Source organism: Molossus molossus, unplaced genomic scaffold, assembly GCF_014108415.1.
Source record: "Molossus molossus isolate mMolMol1 unplaced genomic scaffold, mMolMol1.p scaffold_m16_p_23, whole genome shotgun sequence".
In the NCBI taxonomy this organism is placed as follows: Eukaryota; Metazoa; Chordata; class Mammalia; order Chiroptera; family Molossidae; genus Molossus; species Molossus molossus.
Window position 1 is genome coordinate 5234584 of NW_023425359.1, and position 18158 is coordinate 5252741.

An 18158-nucleotide genomic window follows, 5' to 3' on the forward strand; every position below is an offset into this window, starting at 1 on the left:
GGCGCTTTCAGGGGGAGGTGATGTTTTCCAAATAAGCACCTGATCACGTAGGTTGCTGCTGGGTCTTTGTTTTGTTTTGTTGTTGGTTGGCCTCGGTCTAGGCTATGATCCGTTCATTCCGAACGCTAACGAAGTTGCCTTCGTTGATGGCAGGTGTCATTCTGGCAGAAGACCAGCCTGTGGCTCCTAGTGTCAAAGCCGGAAGCCATCCCGCTTCTAAAGCGTCTGTGCCGGAAGCCACGGCCGCATCAGCAGTCCCGGGGAAGCCAGTCGTGGGCAGAGGGGCCCAGGGGCAGCCCCCTTTCCGCCACAGGTCCGAGGGCGGCCTCGTGGAGAAAGGCGCCTTGCAGAAGTTGCCACGCCTGTCTCTGTCTCAGCACGACTTACTCGAAAGAGAGGTTTCTTTCCAGCCTTGGGGGAGTGAGACTTCTGTCCTGACTCCAGAGCCTGAGAGTGATGCCCAGGGCTCCGTCAGGGGACAGCCACAGAGCAGGTCCCCCCAGGACAGCCCGAGCGGCAGCTGGCCCCAGTGTAGCACAGTGATCGCCAAACCTGAGCACCAGCCAGGGGATGCCTCCCGGCAGGTGGACCCACTCGCGAACCAGCAAGTGGACTGCTCAGACAGTGAGGTAGCCGTTACCCTTATTGATACTTCTCAGCCTGGAGACCCGCTGAGTCTGCATGAACCCATTAAAATTGTCATCACCATGAGCAGTGCCCCGAGCTCCATGACAGACTTGGAAAGCTCACTCCACCTGAAGGTGATGGGGACCGAGAGAGCCGGTTTACAGTCTGATGCTGAGCCCGCTACCCTAGGGGAGGCCAGTCCTCCCAACTTGGAGCAGATGAGAATTCCTGTCATCACCCTGGAGCTGTCTGAGGATGGGGGAGGAGGCGGTCTGTGTCCTGAAGGCAGCGGGAGTTGGAGGACCCCGGAGAGACTGATGGTGGAGTCACCCTCTGCTCAGTGTTCTGGCTGCGAGTCTGGGGAGAGAGGAAATGCCATGAAGGACCCCAGTCTTTCCCTGGGAGCCCACTGTGAAACAGCCCCCCCACGCACCCCCACTGCGGCCTCTGAGTCCGAGCGGCAAAAGGAGGGCCAGGCCAACCTCGACCCATCGTCCAGTAAAACCAGCCAGGAGAGGAGACACGCCCGAGTCCTCAGCGTGGACAGTGGCACAGACGTCTTCTTGAGCAAGAATTCCACAGAAATGATTGACGATAAAGAGAAAGCAATGCCAACTTCCAAATCTGACCTGGAGGCGAAGGAAGGGCAAATACCCAACGAGTCCAACTTCCTGGAATTTGTCTCCCTGTTGGAATCGATCAGCACTTCCAAGGTGGTGGCACCGAGCCAAAGGAGTCGCACTGCAGAGCCGGCCACAGAAGTCGGGCTTCCCGGAGGTGAGAGTCACACCAGTTCTGCCCTGAGACACAGGGAAGGCGATGCTTCTCTTCGTTTTTGCCTTCTGGGATTTGATTGTGCAAGTAGTGGGACCGCTGCTGGGCTCGGGTATGCCGCTTGGCTTGTCACCGATCTTTGCCGAAGGTGCCAGGACTGAGCGGTGACAAGCTCACATTAAAACGGCCCCCACCGGGAAAGTTAAGGCATAGAAACGCATGTTTGGCTTCCCTAGAAGGTGGGGACGTTCACTCACAAGGAAATAAGTGGTTCTCTTTCCACACCGACAAGAACTCGCATCACACGTCTGTCTCTTTATAGAGTAGACACGTTTTGGGGAAGCTGATCGTAAAGTCGATTTCTGTGAAATGAGTCCACCTTTCTGTTGAGTTCCATTAGGATCCCCTGTGCAGAATTCCCTAGCTGCCCCACGGGGGGAGCACGGGGAGCAGACACACTGCTGGTTCACGGGGCGTGGTGCTGAGCACGCGGCATGTGAGAGCAGGGTGGCCGGGCATCGGCCAGCCCCAGGGGGTCCTCGTCCACTCGTCCGCCAATGTAATAACTGCGCTGCCCTTCACCCTCTCAAGTGCTCCCGGTTGAACAATACATTACACAGCTCCTCTCTTATTAACGCATGTAGTCCTCATTTAACCGTATGCCGTGGGTACAGTCAGCATACCTTTTTTGCAGCTCAGTATTTTCACCGGCTTTCCCAGGTTAGCTGCGTGGGCCCCAGAGCTGAGCGGGCCCCAGAGCTGAGCTTCCCCACAGGCTTCCTCAGACTCCACGCTCACGACAGATAAACCACTTCCTGTCCGAGGGTAGAATTCATTTCGTTTCAGGTTACCGAATACCTCTGGGCCTCAGTGTCCCCACTGGTGAGATGACGTCACTGGACTAGGTTTTTACAAAGTCTGTTCACTTCAGATGTCCACGTCTGTGGTTTCTGAGTACGTCATTTCTGCACAGATCTCTGATGAGACGGTGTCAGCCCGGGGGTGGAGCACCTGTTAGTATTGGGATTGGCCGCAGCTGCTGGCCGTGCTCTGATGTTGGGACAGCTGGGAGGCCCCTCTGGTTCCACCTTGGCAGCTCCCCGCAATTCGCTCTGAGGTTTTCTGTGGAAACGAACACACCTGATTGTCGGGAACTTGTAGGTACAGCAGGGAGGGAGGAGTTGGAGTGAATTATATGCCCCTTCCAGGAAAGGGCAGAGGTTTTTAACTGAAGGATGAAAGAGGACAATGTCTTTTAGTTCTTGGAAGGCAGGCAGTGCTAAATGGCAAATTGGATGGTTTTTTAGTGGCATCTTACATCTTTGTGATTGTTAATTGTCTTCTTGTTCCTTTATCACTAAGTCATAGTTTATTATTTATTTTAATCTATAAATCTGATTTGGACTGTGTTTGTAAAACAACGTGACAGGGTTCAGTGATGTGAGCAGCCTAGAGGATGTTCCCTAACCTTTCTCCTTCTTGGTAGCAGAGCAATGCTTGAGATCGGTCATTTCCCAGTTTTGTCTGCTGTGCTCCTTTTCTCTCTGCTGCGTCCTTGTTTCTGACCTTGCTCATCTCCACGGGCTTCAGGTTGTCTGCAGGCCTGGGAGACATTCTAAACGTCAAGGCTGTGGAGAACCACACTCAGCAAATACTTTCAAACCATAGCTTGGCTTCTCTGCATACAGCCTGGTTTACTCTGAAAATAAAGGACGACCACGCAAGTGAGCGGCAAAGGCCATTCTTCAGAGCCCTCGATGCATCACCTGCAAAGGCTCAGGCAGGCGGAGGCGAGGGCCAGCTTGGCAGTGGATGGAAGGAAGGTCCCAGGTGTGCCGGGAAGGTCCCAGGTGTGCCGGGAAGGTCCCAGGTGTGCCGAGAACGTCCCAGGTGTGCCGGGAAGGTCCCAGGTGTGCCCGGAAGGTCTCAGGTGTGCTGGGAAGGTCCCAGGTGTGCCGACAGGGCTGTTGCCCTGGGGAAGCTGGAGGCAGCTGAGGAGAGCGTCCTACCTGGTTGGTTAGGGGAGCGTGTTTGACTTTCTCTGGTTGGTCCTAAGCTGGAAGCAGGGACAAAAATTAGGGAAGCTGTCCATTATTAATCAGTCATGGCCATTTGGGGCTGATTTTTGCAAGAGTTATTATTTGGTTTCCTGGACCGTTTGTTAGAAATAGCAGTCTGACTTCCTACAGGTACATAGTATGTTGGCTTCCTGGGCTGGTTACCATAGATAATGGGTTGGTTTTTTTGGGCTGGTTGCTGTAAATTGTGGATCAGAGTTCTGTTTTTATGTATGTTGTCTAGCCATTGTCCATTTGTATATTCAGTTTCTTCTAGACTTTCTAAGAAAATAACTATGAGTGTATGCAGAGATGCTTACTAAAGAATTATCTATAGTATAGAATAATGGAAACAACTAAAATGATAACAATAGGGGTCTAGTTCAATAAATCATACTGAAACAATGTAATATCATATAACTACCATTTTGGGATGGTATAGAAGAATGTTTAATGTTATTAAATATTTACAGTGCCTTACGATAAATATAACAGTGATAAAAACAACATCTGTATTATGACTTAATTAAAAAAATATATATGTGCCTAGAAAAAAGACTAGCATGATATTTATCAAATTGGCTCCTATATCAGCATGGTGGGGTTAAAAGTGATTTAAATTATTTTTCTAGTTTTAAATTATATACAGTTAAATGTGTACCATTTTTATAACATTCCAATAAGTGTGTTTATTAAAGGGAAAAGGAAAAGATAGTCTATATGTTGACACATGTAATGTACCCAATTAAGAGGAGGGGCGACTGAGACAATAAGAGATGGAAACAGCCCTGGCCGGTTTGGCTCAGCGGTTGGAGCGTCAGCCTGAAGACCAAAGAGTTGTGGGTTCGATTCCAGTCAAGGGCACGTACCTCAGTTTCGTTTCAGTTCCCGGCCTTGGTCGGGGTCATGCGGGAGGCAGCCAGTCAGTGTGTCTCTCTCACGTCGCTGTCTCTTCCTCTCTCCCCTACTCTATCTGAAGATAAAAATGGAAAAAAAGTATCCTTGGGTGAGGATTTAAAAAAAGAGATGGGAACAAATTATTCCAAATACATGTAGCAGGAGGGGGAGCTGCCTAAACGGCTTTTCTGCCTTTTCCCATAGCATGTACTGGAGAAAGCTCTTTGTTATGATAGTACTTTCTCACCAATACGGTTTGTGAAAACTGTGAAAACTTCAATTTTGAGAAGCTGCCAAATGAAATGCAAACACGTCTGTACCAGAGAACTTCTGGTGGTCGTTCCCCAGACGTGCCGGGAATGTCTGTCTTCAGGACCCCCGTGGGAGCCAGCAACGCCTCTCTGTGGCTTGAGGGCTAAGGATGAGAACTTTGTGAAAACAATGCTGTGGCTGTCACCCCGGGGAGCGAACACGATTTTACTTTCTCAGGGCCCAGGCAGATCTTGGTGGCCTTCTGGACGACATGCCTCGAAGGGTCTGTGCGTTCAGACCACTTGTCCTGTCAGGTGAAATTTACTCAGAAGAGAACTGTCGGTGTCTTCCGTCACAGAAATCCAGGGATCACTGTGACCTTCACAGCTGCAGTGTGTCCTCAGACAAGGGAGGGCCGACCCTGGGGGCAGATTCCATTTTGCATAATGGTGGAAGCTGAGACTCGCCTTCTTTTTATATCCTCACCGGAGGACATTTTTGCATTTATCCTCAGATAGGGCAGGAGGGAGAGAGGGAGGAAGAGAGAGAGAGAAACATTGATGTGAGAGAGACAGTGGTCGCCACCCACACAACCCCAATCAGGGCCGGGGACAAACTGCAACCAAAGTACGTGCCCTTAGCGTGCACTGAACCCGGGACTCTCTGGTCCATGGGTTGACTCTCTAACCGCTGAGCCAAACCGGCCAGGGCAAGACTCTTGCCTTTTTGTCCATTATTTAAAAAAAAAAAAAAAATCTGTACCTATTGATGTTGAAATTCTTACTCTAAAGTATTCCCAGGGCAAGGAACAGCATAGCAGCTCACTGTGTCTTCCACAGAACCAGGAACATAGTTCAAAGTCAGCCATACCTACCAGTATCTGCTTTATGAAGGGACCAATCCTACATTAGCTTGAAAATCTAGATTCGGAGATAGATTTTAAAATGGCAAATGGGACCTTGCTCCAAAATAACCGGGTCTGTTTATGTGATCTTTTTCCTCTGATGCTGTCCATTTGTGACGAATGATTCTTTCAGGCCTCAGTAGTCTGGGTGGGTGATGCTCAGCCGGGTTAGCCGGGGTCACCGGATTTATTTCAAGGGAGTCCCTGCCTCCGCATGTGAAGTAGATGGTGCTACAGATACTAAGTAATGCCTCTAATACATACGCACTCTGTTTTCAAATGTATTTAGGTACTTACATAGTTAGTAAAATGAAAATATATTTACATTATCTCTGAATTCTTAGGAGCTATTTAGATTTTATCTCTATTCTCGTTTCAGTTTTGGTAGCTTATGTCCAAGTGCTTTCAAGTTAATTTCTTTTTTAAAAATTCTCACCTGAGGATGTTTTCCCATTTATCTTCAGATAGAGTGGGAGGGAGAAAGAAAGAGAATGAGAGAGAGAGAGAGAAACATTGATGTGAGAGAGATACATCAATTGGCTGCCTCCCATACGACCCAACCAGGACCAGGGACTGAACTGCAACTGAGGTCCATATGTGCCCTTGACTGGAATTGAACCCGAGACTTTGGTCTGCAGGCCGACGCTCTAACCGCTGAGCCAAACTGGACAGGGCTAATTTCTTTTTTTTAATGTTTTCTTTTTATTTGTGTTTTATTGATCTTAGAGACAGGGAGGGAGGAAGAGAGAGAGAGAGAGAGAGAAGCATTGATATGAGAGAGAAACATCAATTGGTTGCCTTCTGCATGCACCCTGACCAGGGTTCAAACCTGCAACCGGTGTATGTGCCCTGGGGTATGAGACTGTGCTCCAATCAACTAAGCCACACCAGCTAGGGCTCACAATAATTTCTTTAAAAAAAATATATATGTGTTTATTGATTTTCTTTTCGAGGGAGAGGAAGGGAGAGAGAGCTAGAAACATCAGTGGGAGAGAGAAACATCGATGGGCTGCCTCCTGCACGCCCCCTACTGGGGATCGAGCCCACAACCTGGGCATGTGCTCTGACTGGGAATTGAACTGGGACCTCTCAGTCCATGGGGCGTTGCTCAATCCACTGAGCCACACTGGCTGGGCTCACAGTAATTTCTTACTTAATTTTATATTAACACGTAAAGCAATGTTTTTCAGATAACTGCTCCCAGGAGAAAAAGGATGAAATCCTGGAAAGTGAGAAGCCCAGTGGACACAATTCCACGCCAGGGAAACCAGATGTGCAAAGTCAAGACCACACTAGCACCAGCCCCGTGTTCGCCGAGCCTGCCAAGATCACAGCCCTGTAAGGACATCTTACTTACTGAGCCTCGCGTTGGTGCGGAGTGTGAGACAGCCTCACTCACTGGCTGTGTCTTTTAATTCTTTGTTAAGGATAAGGAGGGATTCCTAATAGTTTTTGAATCTTTCTATATGTGTTAAGTTTCCAGGGCAGTAGACAAAGACAAATAATCTACAGGGTAACTTCCCAACAAGATAGTTCTGTCTTGCAAGTCATCAGTGGGCCTGAAACGTCTGTGCAAGAGGAGATCTCTGTGGACGCTATGCATGTCTTCATCGATGAGCACGGTGAGTCTTGGAGCTCTTTGCTAACGAAGAAGAAGGGGCAAACTGGCAGCTTTTGTAGGATTCCACATGGTCTCTTAGCTTGAGCACTAGACTTTGGAACAGGAAAACTTAGTACTATGATTTTTCATAGGGTTCACTCTCTCCTGCCTCAGGGCCTTTGCACCCACTGTGTTCCTAAGCCCACAATGTGCTATTCATCCTTCAGACCTCAAGTCTAAAGGAAGTTCTTCAGGAAAACCTTTTCTGAACTCCCCGAGGTAATCAGATCCTGCTTTATGTTCGCTGAACACTCACTCCTTTTCTTTCTTTGACCCTCTTAAACCTTATAATCATTTATCTGCTTATAATAACTTGATTAATGACGTTTTCCCCTCCCAATGATAAACTTCAGGAAGGCAATGGCCAGTACCTAGTAAATGGTTTTTGTTTATATGTTGAAAATATGACCTTGATATATTTTTTAAGTACCTCATTGTGAAAAGGATTTAAAGTAGTAGGAAGAAAAGAAAAGGAAGAAAGGAAGAAAGGAAGAAAGAAAGGGAGGGGGAAGGTTCGACCGGTGTGGCTCAGTGGTTGAGCACTGACCCTGCACCAAGAGGTCGTCAGTTTGACTCCCAGTCCGGACACGTGCCCAGGTTTGGGGCCAATTCCCCAGTGGGGGGCACGCAGGAGGCAGCGATCAGTGTTCTCTCTCATTGATGTTTCTGTCTCTCTCCTCCCTTCCTCTCTCTCTAAAATCAATAAAGGAAACAAATTTTAAAAGAAAGGGAGGGGAAGGAAAGCAGAAAAGCGAGACCACTGAATGACAAGTTCAGAGGTCCGGAGGTCAGGGACACAGCTCCTGGCTTTCTGAGGGTGGGTCTTGGCTTAAGTCCCTTATAGATCAACTCATGCTCACTGTTTTACGCTCAGAAAGGTCCTGGTGTGGATAAGACACCACATGGTCCCCGATCCACAGAGCAGTAGTTTGCAGGTGGAAGCGTTGCCTCCGCCGAGCGCAGAGGGACCTTCACCCTGTCCAGCTCGGCTCTTCTCTCGCGGTCCCGGGGGTCCCGTCTGCCCACAGCTGCGCGCAGCAGACGGGGGTCCTGTTCCTGTGTCCCCTGAAGAAGGAGCTCCTGAGACCTCCCCTGGGGAGAGACCGTTTACATTGACAAAGTGAGCTGATCCTCACACCCAACACCCTGAACCTCTGTAGCGACTATTCGACGGCAAAGTAACTCCCCCTCGTGCTGCTGCGGGTCACCAGGCTGCACTGGGTGCCAGCGCTCGGCTGCGGGTTCGGTGGTGGGGTCCCGCGGGGTCCGCCAGTCACCGCCACACACTCAGCGAGCCTCTTTCATCACACGATACAGAAAAAACACCCAGTTCCAGCGTACACAGAACATCCTGACCCATGGGGAGAATGTACAAAGAATGCTCCGATGAGAATAGATAAAGTGAATTAAGAGATGGTACAAATTATCAATCCAGAGCAAGTCATAAATAACTGGATCAGACTTGTCTAAGTGTTATCATCGGAAAGGTATGATAAGAAGGTTTTCTTAGTTAACCTGCACATTCTATGGAGAAATATATGAAATGGACCAGATTGCCGATTTAAAAAATATGTTTTTATTGATTTTAGAGAGAGAGGAAGGGAGAAGGAGAGAGAGAAACTTCGATGTGAGAGAGAAACATCGAAGGGCCGCTTCCTGCCTGCCTCCTGCTGGGAACCGAGCCAGCGGCCGGGCACGTGCCCTGCAGGGAATCTAATCAGCAACCCTGTGGTACATGGGATGTCCCTCAACCAACCGAGCCACACTGGCCAGGGTGTGACTTTTATTCAATCAATGTGTTAAAAATGTGTTCCCTCTAACTTGAAAAGAATGTCAGCTGAAATGATCATATACATATACATGTGTAATATTCTTTGCTGCAATTTTGTGATTTTGTAGGGGAAATTAGATCCTGTTATTTAAAGTCTGGAAATCAGAAAGAAGGCCCTTCCCAGCATCAGCCATCAAATTATGCCAGTTTCCCGCACGCCGGGTAAGTGAGAGAAAACTTGCGTTTTCAGGCTTGGAAGCTGCTGCGTCGCCGTGGGACACGCGGCTTCTGACGGCAGCGAAGGGAGGGTCCCGCTGGGGAAGGGCGTGTGCATCCGTTTGTAGGTGTCAGAGCGTGTGGGCTTGTGTGAAAGGAAAGGAAAACCTGACGTTACAGAAAAGTAAACAGTAAACGAGCCATTGTCAACAGCCTCTTCCAGCACGCAGGTGTACCAGCCGTGGCCCTCGGGAGAGCCGGTGATGCAGCTCTAGCATCTGTCTGATTGTCCAAGGTGTGCACTAGGAATGTGGTTAGTTCCCATGCACACGAGTTAAAGGCAAGCTGTATATAAGCTAAACATCTCCTCTGCTTCCCTTCAGAATGCGCCAAATAGGCTTCTGAGGCGGGTTAGCTGTGGTGATATTAGTTTGGCTTGCCTGTTGGGAGCACACACAGATCAGTGGTGGCACAGGGCTGCCGTGGGCTGATGGGTGGCAGACCAGAGGTGTCGTCCATCCTGACTTCAGGGCGAGTGGGGTCATCCACGGGCGTGCCCCAGCTGCTCGCTCACAGGGTGGGGGTCAGGTTTTCATGCACACCTCTCTACACTTGTATGTGCACTAGAGGATTTATGGGAGACTTTCGTGGGGTGACTGGGATGCCGTGGAGCACGCGTGTGAGCGTCAAGGGGTTATAGGAACCGTCAGTCCAGATCCTGTGATTCCATCTCCCTTCCCCAGGTCAGAGTTTTCTTACCAGTGTGTATGCGAAATTCAAGGGGAACCCCCAACCCCGGGGCCTAGAATAGAAGTTGTCCTTGGCCTTGGCCTCCAGTGGAATTCTGTTCTGGGCCAGCCTTGCAGTGTGTTCTCTGGTCACTGCCACGGCTGCTTGTCACCTGCTTAGGGATGCTAGCTCTGCCAAAGGCAGAGTGAGAAAGAAACATCGATGTGAGACATTGATCGGTTGCCTCCCTCACGACCCCAACCAGGGCCGGGGATTGAGCTGCAACCGAGGTACGTGCCTTTGACCGGAATCGAACCCACAACTCTGGTCGGCGGGCTGACGCTCTAACTGCTGAGCCAAACCGGCTGGGGCAAAAGCTGTAGTATTTTTAAACTAAATTTAGAACAAATATAAACCAATTTTATCTTAAAATAAAGTTGTAAGACTTTTTCATTTTTATTTTCTTGGATAATACACTCCACTTTCCCCCCGAGGTAAACACTTCTAGCTGTGTTTGCGGTAGCACCCCTTAGCTTAAGGCTGCATGTCCAGAGCCTTAAACACCTAAAGCACACAGCAAGCAGGTGAGCATCCAGAGAGCGTGGTTTCTCGCCTGCACTTCTCTGTGACATTTCCCCACGGAAAGGAGACCTTGCCGCAGCAGGGCTGCTCTGTGGCTCGCCCGCCCGCGCTCAGAGCATTTGGCTGCCGCCTGCATCTCCTCGCAGCGGAAGCACCTTCCTCCGGGTCGGGTGGTGGCCCCTCGGGGTGTGCACGTGTCTGCCCAGCTTTCCCGTGAAGCCACGGGCTTGCGGAGAGTCAGAATGTCAGCCCTGCCTCGCTCTGCCTGCCCGCGTCACAGAACCGCTGGATCCCTTTCTGCCGCGAGAGAGACCCAGGTCAATCGGGCCACAGCCGCGTGGGGAGTCTGCGTCCTGTAACTGATGTGTTGGGTAGATGTCTTCAGGGTGGTTTTTCTCCCTCGTTCTCCTCCTGTGCCTCTGCATTGACACCAGTCTAGGACACCCCACCCTGGTGGCCAGAGATGCCTGTAGCAGCCCCAGACACTAGTCTCTCATTCAAGTCCAGCAGGGACCACCTGCCTCCTTCCTGTGAACCCCGATGTAGGTCTCATCATGTCGGATTGGTTCTGACTGGGCCACGTACCTGAGCTCACTTACTAAGGCGCGTACGTGGCTTGGGTCTGTCTATGTACACAGAAGGAGTTGTAGGGATTAAACTGCCGAGTCACAGGCTTATGGCGGACGAGCCCACAGTCTCAAGCTCTCTGAGATGTGTTGGTGGCTCTGCAGAGGGACGTTGGGAGCAGGGTGGAAGGTGGACAGCAGAAGTCGGCAGATGACCATGAGGACTCTGTCTGGTCCATGGATGGTGAATTAATTATCCAGCTTCTTCAAAGAGAATCCGGATCAAGTCTTGTAAAAGCAACTTTCCTTTGAGGGAAGCTTTATGCATGTCCCTCGTCTTCCCTAACGTTTCTTTGTGGACATTGGAAGAGACAAGGTCTTGATCCACCAGCCTCAGTTGGTGCTAAGTTGTCAAGTTCTAGGTCTTCGACTTCGCGCTTCTGCCCCCAGTAATTTGACGGCATCGGTCTTAAGAGCTGCAGGAAACAAGGGCACACAGCCATGCTTCAGAGATGAAATAAAATAATATACATGTTTACTATTATATGTGCAGACTTATTTGAGAATATACATGTTCTTGACACTGTCTACTCTGAATACATTCTCTGGGGGGACTGTGTTATGGGGTCATGGCCCTTCAGCGGCCCCCTGGGCACAGGAGACGTGCGCGCCTGCTGGTTGCTGCCTGAGCAGAGCTCCGGCCACTACTCTTAGCCCAGCGGTGGCACTGCGGCCACGCTGCGGGGACGGCCGCCACCTGTCGCCTGGTGCACAAGGGAAGTGGCTCAGCCCAGTGTGGAGTCAGGTGATCCCAGGGTTTGAACTGTCTGACGGGCTCATGATGGATGTTCCAGCCTTCTCACACTGCCCCCAGACTCAGGCCCATTGACGCTGTGCCGCCCATTCTCGGGCCTGTGTCTTTGGATTGGTGACAGGCCTTGGACATCATGGAACCTAACGATGTGACAATGATATGGGTTTCTTTGAATTGGTTGTATGAAAGAAAAATTGTTTTAAAATTAGATGAAAGCAAGCTGGTTCAGTTGAAATATTTTAATCCCTGCATTAACATACCTCTGTGTGTCTAGGGTGTGTGTCTGTGTGTAGGAGTGTCTCTGTGTGTCTGTGCATGTATGTGTGTGTCTGTGTGTGTGCGTGCGTGTGTATAACTGTGTGTATGTATCTGTGTGTGTCTGTGTGTGTATCTGTGTGTGCATGCATGTGTCTGTGTGTGTATCTGTGCGTGCGTGTGTCTAACTGTGTGTATTTGTGTGTGTCTGTGTATCTGTGTGTGTGCGTGCATGTGTCTGTGTGTGTATCTGTGTGCGTGCGTGTGTCTGTGTGTATCTGTATGTGTGTTTGTGTGTGTCTGTGTATGTGTGTGTGTCTGTGCGTGTGTGTATAACTGTGTATCTGTGTGTGTCTGTGTGTATCTGTGTATCTGTATGTGTGCGTGTGTCTGTGTGTATCTGTGTGTGTGTCTGTGTATCTGTAAGTGTGTGTATCTGTGTGTATCTGTATGTGTGTGTGTCTGTGTGTATCTGTGTGTGTGTATCTATGTGTGTCTGTGTATCTATCTGTGTATCTGTGCACCTGTGTGTGCATGTGTGTGTATCTGTGTGTGTGTCTGTGTGTATCTGTGTGTCTGTGTGTGTGTCTGTGTGTGTCTGTGTGTGCCTGTGTGTGTGTGTATCTCTGTGTGTCTGTGTGTATCTCTGTGTGTCTGTGTGTATCTGTGTGTGTGTCTGTGTGCATCTGTGTGTGTATCTGTGTGTGTGTCTGTGTGTGTATCTGTGTGTGTCTGTGTGTATCTCTGTGTGTGTATCTGTGTATCTGTGTGTGTGTCTGTGTGGGTGTATCTGTGTGTGTTTGTGTGTGTACCTGTGTGCGTGTGTGTCTGTGTGTATCTGTATGTGTTTGTGTATGTCTGTGTATGTGTGTGTGTCTGTGTGTGCGTGTGTGTATAACTGTGTATTTCTGCGTCTGTGTGTATCTGTGTGTGTGTATCTGTATGTGTGCGTGTGTCTGTGTGTATCTGTGTGTGTCTGTATGTGTGCATGTGTCTGTGTGTATCTGTGTGTGTGTATCTGTGTGTCTGTGTGTATCTATCTGTGTGTGTATCTATGTGTGTGTATCTGTGTGCACCTGTGTGTGCATGTGTGTGTGTCTGTGTGTGTGTCTGTGTGTATCTGTGTGTGTGTCTGTGTGTGTCTGTGTGTATCTCTGTGTGTGTCTGTGTGTGTGTCTGTGTGTGTATCTGTGTATATGTCTGTGTGTGTATCTCTGTGTGTATCTGTGTCTGTGTGTGTGTATCTGTGTGTGTGTGTATCTCTGTGTGTTTTTCTGTGTGCATCTGTGTGTGTATCTGTGTGTGTGTCTGTGTGTGTATCTGTGTGTGTCTGTGTGTATCTCTGTGTGTGTATCTGTGTATCTGTGTGTGTGTCTGTGTGGGTGTATCTGTGTGTGTTTGTGTGTGTACCTGTGTGCGTGTGTGTCTGTGTGTATCTGTATGTGTTTGTGTATGTCTGTGTATGTGTGTGTGTCTGTGTGTGCGTGTGTGTATAACTGTGTATTTCTGCGTCTGTGTGTATCTGTGTGTGTGTATCTGTATGTGTGCGTGTGTCTGTGTGTATCTGTGTGTGTCTGTATGTGTGCATGTGTCTGTGTGTATCTGTGTGTGTGTATCTGTGTGTCTGTGTGTATCTATCTGTGTGTGTATCTATGTGTGTGTATCTGTGTGCACCTGTGTGTGCATGTGTGTGTGTCTGTGTGTGTGTCTGTGTGTATCTGTGTGTGTGTCTGTGTGTGTCTGTGTGTATCTCTGTGTGTGTCTGTGTGTGTGTCTGTGTGTGTATCTGTGTATATGTCTGTGTGTGTATCTCTGTGTGTATCTGTGTCTGTGTGTGTGTATCTGTGTGTGTGTGTATCTCTGTGTGTTTTTCTGTGTGTGTCTGTGTGTTTATCTGTGTGTCTGTGTCTGTGTGTGTATCTTTGTGTGTGTGTGTCTGTGTGTGTATCTGTGTGTCTGCGTATCTGTGTGTGTATGTGTCTGTCTGTGTGTGTCTGTGTGTGTATCTGTGTGTGTGTGTATCTGTGTGTATATCTGTGTGTGTGTGTGTCTGTGTGTGTGTCTGTGTCTGTGTGTGTATCTCTGTGTGTCTCTGTGTGTGTCTGTGTGTGTCTGTGTGTGTGTGGAGGACTCTGAGCCCTGGCTCGTACGTAAAGAAGGCGTAGAGCAGAGCACAGCGGAGCCCGTGGACGTGGCAGCAGTGTGTGCAGCGCATCTCCGTGGGAACAGTGCTGTGGTGGTTCCTGGCCCTGAAGGAAACGTTTTCTTGTAGCAGGTCCGGTAGTAGCAGCCACCCCTTATTAAACCTGTATCATGTGCTGAGCACTGGGCTGTGTTCAGTTATCTAATTCCAGCTGGATGACAAAGCTGAGAGCTCCGTCTCACAGGGAGGAGACGGACTCTGGTACGAAGCATCTGCCACCTCGCACAGCAGGGGCCCCACGCCGCAGGCCCTGGGAGCCCAGGCGGGCAGGGTAGAGGGTGGAGGGGCCTGTCTGTGACTGCACGGGCCGCTGCAGTTCGCGGGGCTTGATCCTGTCCACAGAGGGCTGCTGCTCTGAGCTCCGTCTACTCAGTAAGCCTGGGGCGACTGGATTTTCCAGTTTCTTCCACAGAATCCACATTCATAAAAATCTATTTTGTTTCATGTCAATTTTAATTATGTTTGAAACGCTGCAGGTCTCAGATGACGTGTGTGTGGTTGGCGGTGTCCTGTGGGCTGACCACCCCTGCTCGGAGCCCAGGCCTCCACCAGGCTCCGAGCCCTCCTGAGGAGGCCCTTCCTGCTAACACGCCAGGCTGACGCCCGGTGCCGCTCGTGGGCCAGTGCCCGAGCCGCTGTGGAGCCCGCTCCCCACACCCCTGCACAGAGGCCTGCCCCTCCCCCTCCGCGAGGCCCGCGCGGGCCGGCCTGCAGCCTGTCCTCTCCAGCACCCGGCTGCTCTTTGCCCGAACGGCCTGCTCCGCGCACGTGCACCTTTCGGAAGTCTCAGCCTTCAAAGCACAGTCTGTCGTCGTCTTATAGTTATCGTGGAAATAAGTCCATCCCTCGGTGCTGCTGTCGGGTGCTGATCACGTTCACCTGGGGCGCCACTTACTCCCGCCTCTTCTAGGCCACGCTTGTCTAAAGAGACGTGGCCTCGGCTGGGGCGTCCTTATAGCTCCCACGTGGCCCCCTGACCACAGATACCCAGTAACATGGCAGTGCCTCACTGGGAGCGCCGGAGGCAGCCGCTGGTGCTGGGGCGGAGCAGATGAGAAGCTGAGCGGGAGGGGAGCGGCGGGGCCGCAGCCCGTGGTGAGCTCCTGCTTTGTCCTGTCTGTGGCAGAAACAGCCAAAGGATGGGCTATCAGACACCATCCGCCTTGGGTGGGTGCAGGGAGGGCCAGACGTGCCAGCGGTTTCCCTGGGCCGCACGTTTGAATTCAGAAAGTCGTCTTCTCCTTTGTGAGTGGGAGAATGGAGGAAGAAATCCTGAAAAACGATTCTCTTTAAACCACTCTACGTAGAAATCAGAGGTTGAGATAAATTAGATTTCCCAGCCGTGTGTTTTACTGTCCTGTCCCCAGCAAAGGTGACTGGGATGGAACCACGTGTCTCTGAAGTCAGAACTTCAGTATCTTGCAGCATGAACATGAGTCCAGACTGGTCCAGGGTCCGGGTGCAGCACCAGCGTTCGTTTTTTTGTTGGCAGCTTAACCATCTTAAGCACCTGTTTCCTAATCCAGAACTGGAAATAATACCGCAATTAATTCACAGGAAGTCTCTAACAGGGACATGGGACGCAGTCGTCCCTCGCCACTTCGCGCTTCGACTTGCGTGGCTTCACCCTATCGCGGTTTTTTCAAATATATTAAAAAGTTGATGGAGACAGTGAAAATGATACAGCACGCACTCGGTTGTCTGAGTCCATCATTCACCCCTGCGTTACAATTAAAGTTAAAACCACTGCACGTATGGACTGTAGGCCTGTGATTCGAGCACCCCAGGAATCCCGCAACGCCAGGTGCAGCCGCCAGAGTCTGGAGCGGATTGACCGCGATGAACGAGGGACGGCCCTGGTCCACAGTGCCTCAGGCAGTGCCTGCCGCAGGGGACGCGGTAAACACTAGCTCTGCCACCCGCTTCAGACAGATGCACCAGGACAGTGCCTCAGGCTCACTCCACTCTGAGCAGGAGACCCGGCCTGGGCCAGGCGGCCCTCCAGCACTTCTGTGAGTCACTTTGAGATTCTAAGGCGGTCAAGTGCTTTATGTTCTCCCTACTAACTTGTGTTCCAGCAGTTCGGGCTCTCTGGCCATTTCGGGGCAGGTACTTTAATATTATATCCCTGGCTTTTAGTGCCATTAAATATTGAGTCTTCCTGATTCAGTAAACATAAACTTTGATTTGGAACTTGGAAGGATTCCTAGTTGGGGCTGTTTCTAGGCCATTCAGCCATAGAACATACTGGAAAAGCAGCCTTTTCCCGGTACAGCGACTCAGAGGCTGGGATTGCCTCCAACTAGGACATTAAGCCACGGACTCGAATTATTGGCAAGAAAGTCATCCCTCGTCCCCATTGTTAAGTCTAGTTGCTCCGTGACAGTTTTATATCCCTGACTCCCAAGTATGAGTAGGGAATTGTTTGCCGTGAAACTCCATGTCTCTTTGGGGGCAACAAGGAGAGAAAGCACACCTCTCCTTGGCCCCACTGCCATTGTGGGGACCAGCACACTTCTCATTCGCTGCCAGAGAAATACAGCAGCACTCTGGTCGTACAATAGCTGTGCGTAAAGCAGGGACCTCAGGTGACGTTACCGACGCAGTTCCGTTTCCCCAGAAGCCAGAGGGGACACTGGCCTGAACTGCAGCATTCAGAATTCCTACTAGGGGCTCTGTGCATAAATGCAGCTCCATGACACAGCACACAGCATGGAGCCTCAGATGGGCTAATCGGCCTAGAAAGCAGAAGGTACCGATCTGCCTAGAAAATCGAAATCGAAGTGGTCTAACTGGAGAGTTGAGGTGTGTGTTGTGTCCGAGGGGCACATTGCTGAGTGAATTTTGTTGTCTCCTGTAGATCTTGCAATCGAAGCTTGATAGTTCCTGATGTTATTTGTTGTCAGCGAAGATTTACATTTCTTTTGTCTATGAATTCTTCCCCGGTAGGGTGGTAGCGCCTTCTTCCTTGAACATAGATAACCCAGCCTTCCCAGTGGCGTGAACAATCTAATGAAATGCACACGAAACAAGCGCTGTCCGCTCTCCAGGGAACCTGTGGGAACACAGAGTATTTATGGTTACTCTGGAAGCAGGCTGTCTGTCGCCTACTGAACAAAGACATTCTGGGGCAAATCAGCCTAGAGCATTTGTAATAGGGGATTTGTATACCGCAACTTGTTTTTATTTTAAAAGTGGAGTCGATTGGGTAATAATGTGTTTATATATCTGGACTCACTTATTTTTGACTTTCATTTGTTTCTGAATCGCTGTGGTGTATACCCAAGCAGATACTGTTCTGGCTACAGACGAGACTTATTTTTGAAAGCAGCCCTGAATCTCTAAGCTCACTGTGTACTGGTCTCTGGAGGTGGACTGGCCCCCCGCGTACTCTCTTGCATCCTTGGAGTTCTTCTTCCCCCGCTGTCGCCATTATCAGCCTTGGTGACCCTTGTCACAATAAAACGTCCCTTGTCACTGGGATCAACTCTCAGGAAAGCCTTTTATGGCCACGAGGCTTAAGTATATACCTGGTTCCCAAAGAAGGTAAACAGGCAGAATAATCATGTCTTGTTGACTCTCTTGTTTACATTAGTCAGAAGTAGTAGTGATGCCTGGTTTGGAATAACCGAGCCGGAATGTTGGACACTGAAGTTAATCAGTTGTCAGTCTTCATAACGCAGAGTGAAATGTTGTGACGCCTCCCAACATTAGATGTGCCCAGTTCTACGTCCTCTTCAAGTAGAGGTTGAACGTTTCACTCTAACCGTAAATATCCGAGCGTGTGTGCAGCGGCATCACTGCTGACGTGCACACAGATGTATGTGTTCAATGCTTTCAATGTAAACGCT

The 18158-nt window shown here is 50.0% G+C and overlaps 1 protein-coding gene across 1 annotated transcript in view; it reads left to right on the forward strand.

Annotated features, from left to right (window-relative positions):
* The window catches only part of PCNX2 (pecanex 2), a 229066-nt gene that overhangs the window by 25524 nt on the left and 185384 nt on the right, over window positions 1-18158 (forward strand). Inside the window, exons 5-8 of the mRNA XM_036277465.1 lie at window positions 154-1404; window positions 6702-6849; window positions 6988-7133; window positions 9071-9164. Coding sequence (XP_036133358.1) covers window positions 154-1404; window positions 6702-6849; window positions 6988-7133; window positions 9071-9164 — 1639 coding nt within the window. The remainder of the gene's footprint in view (window positions 1-153; window positions 1405-6701; window positions 6850-6987; window positions 7134-9070; window positions 9165-18158) is intronic.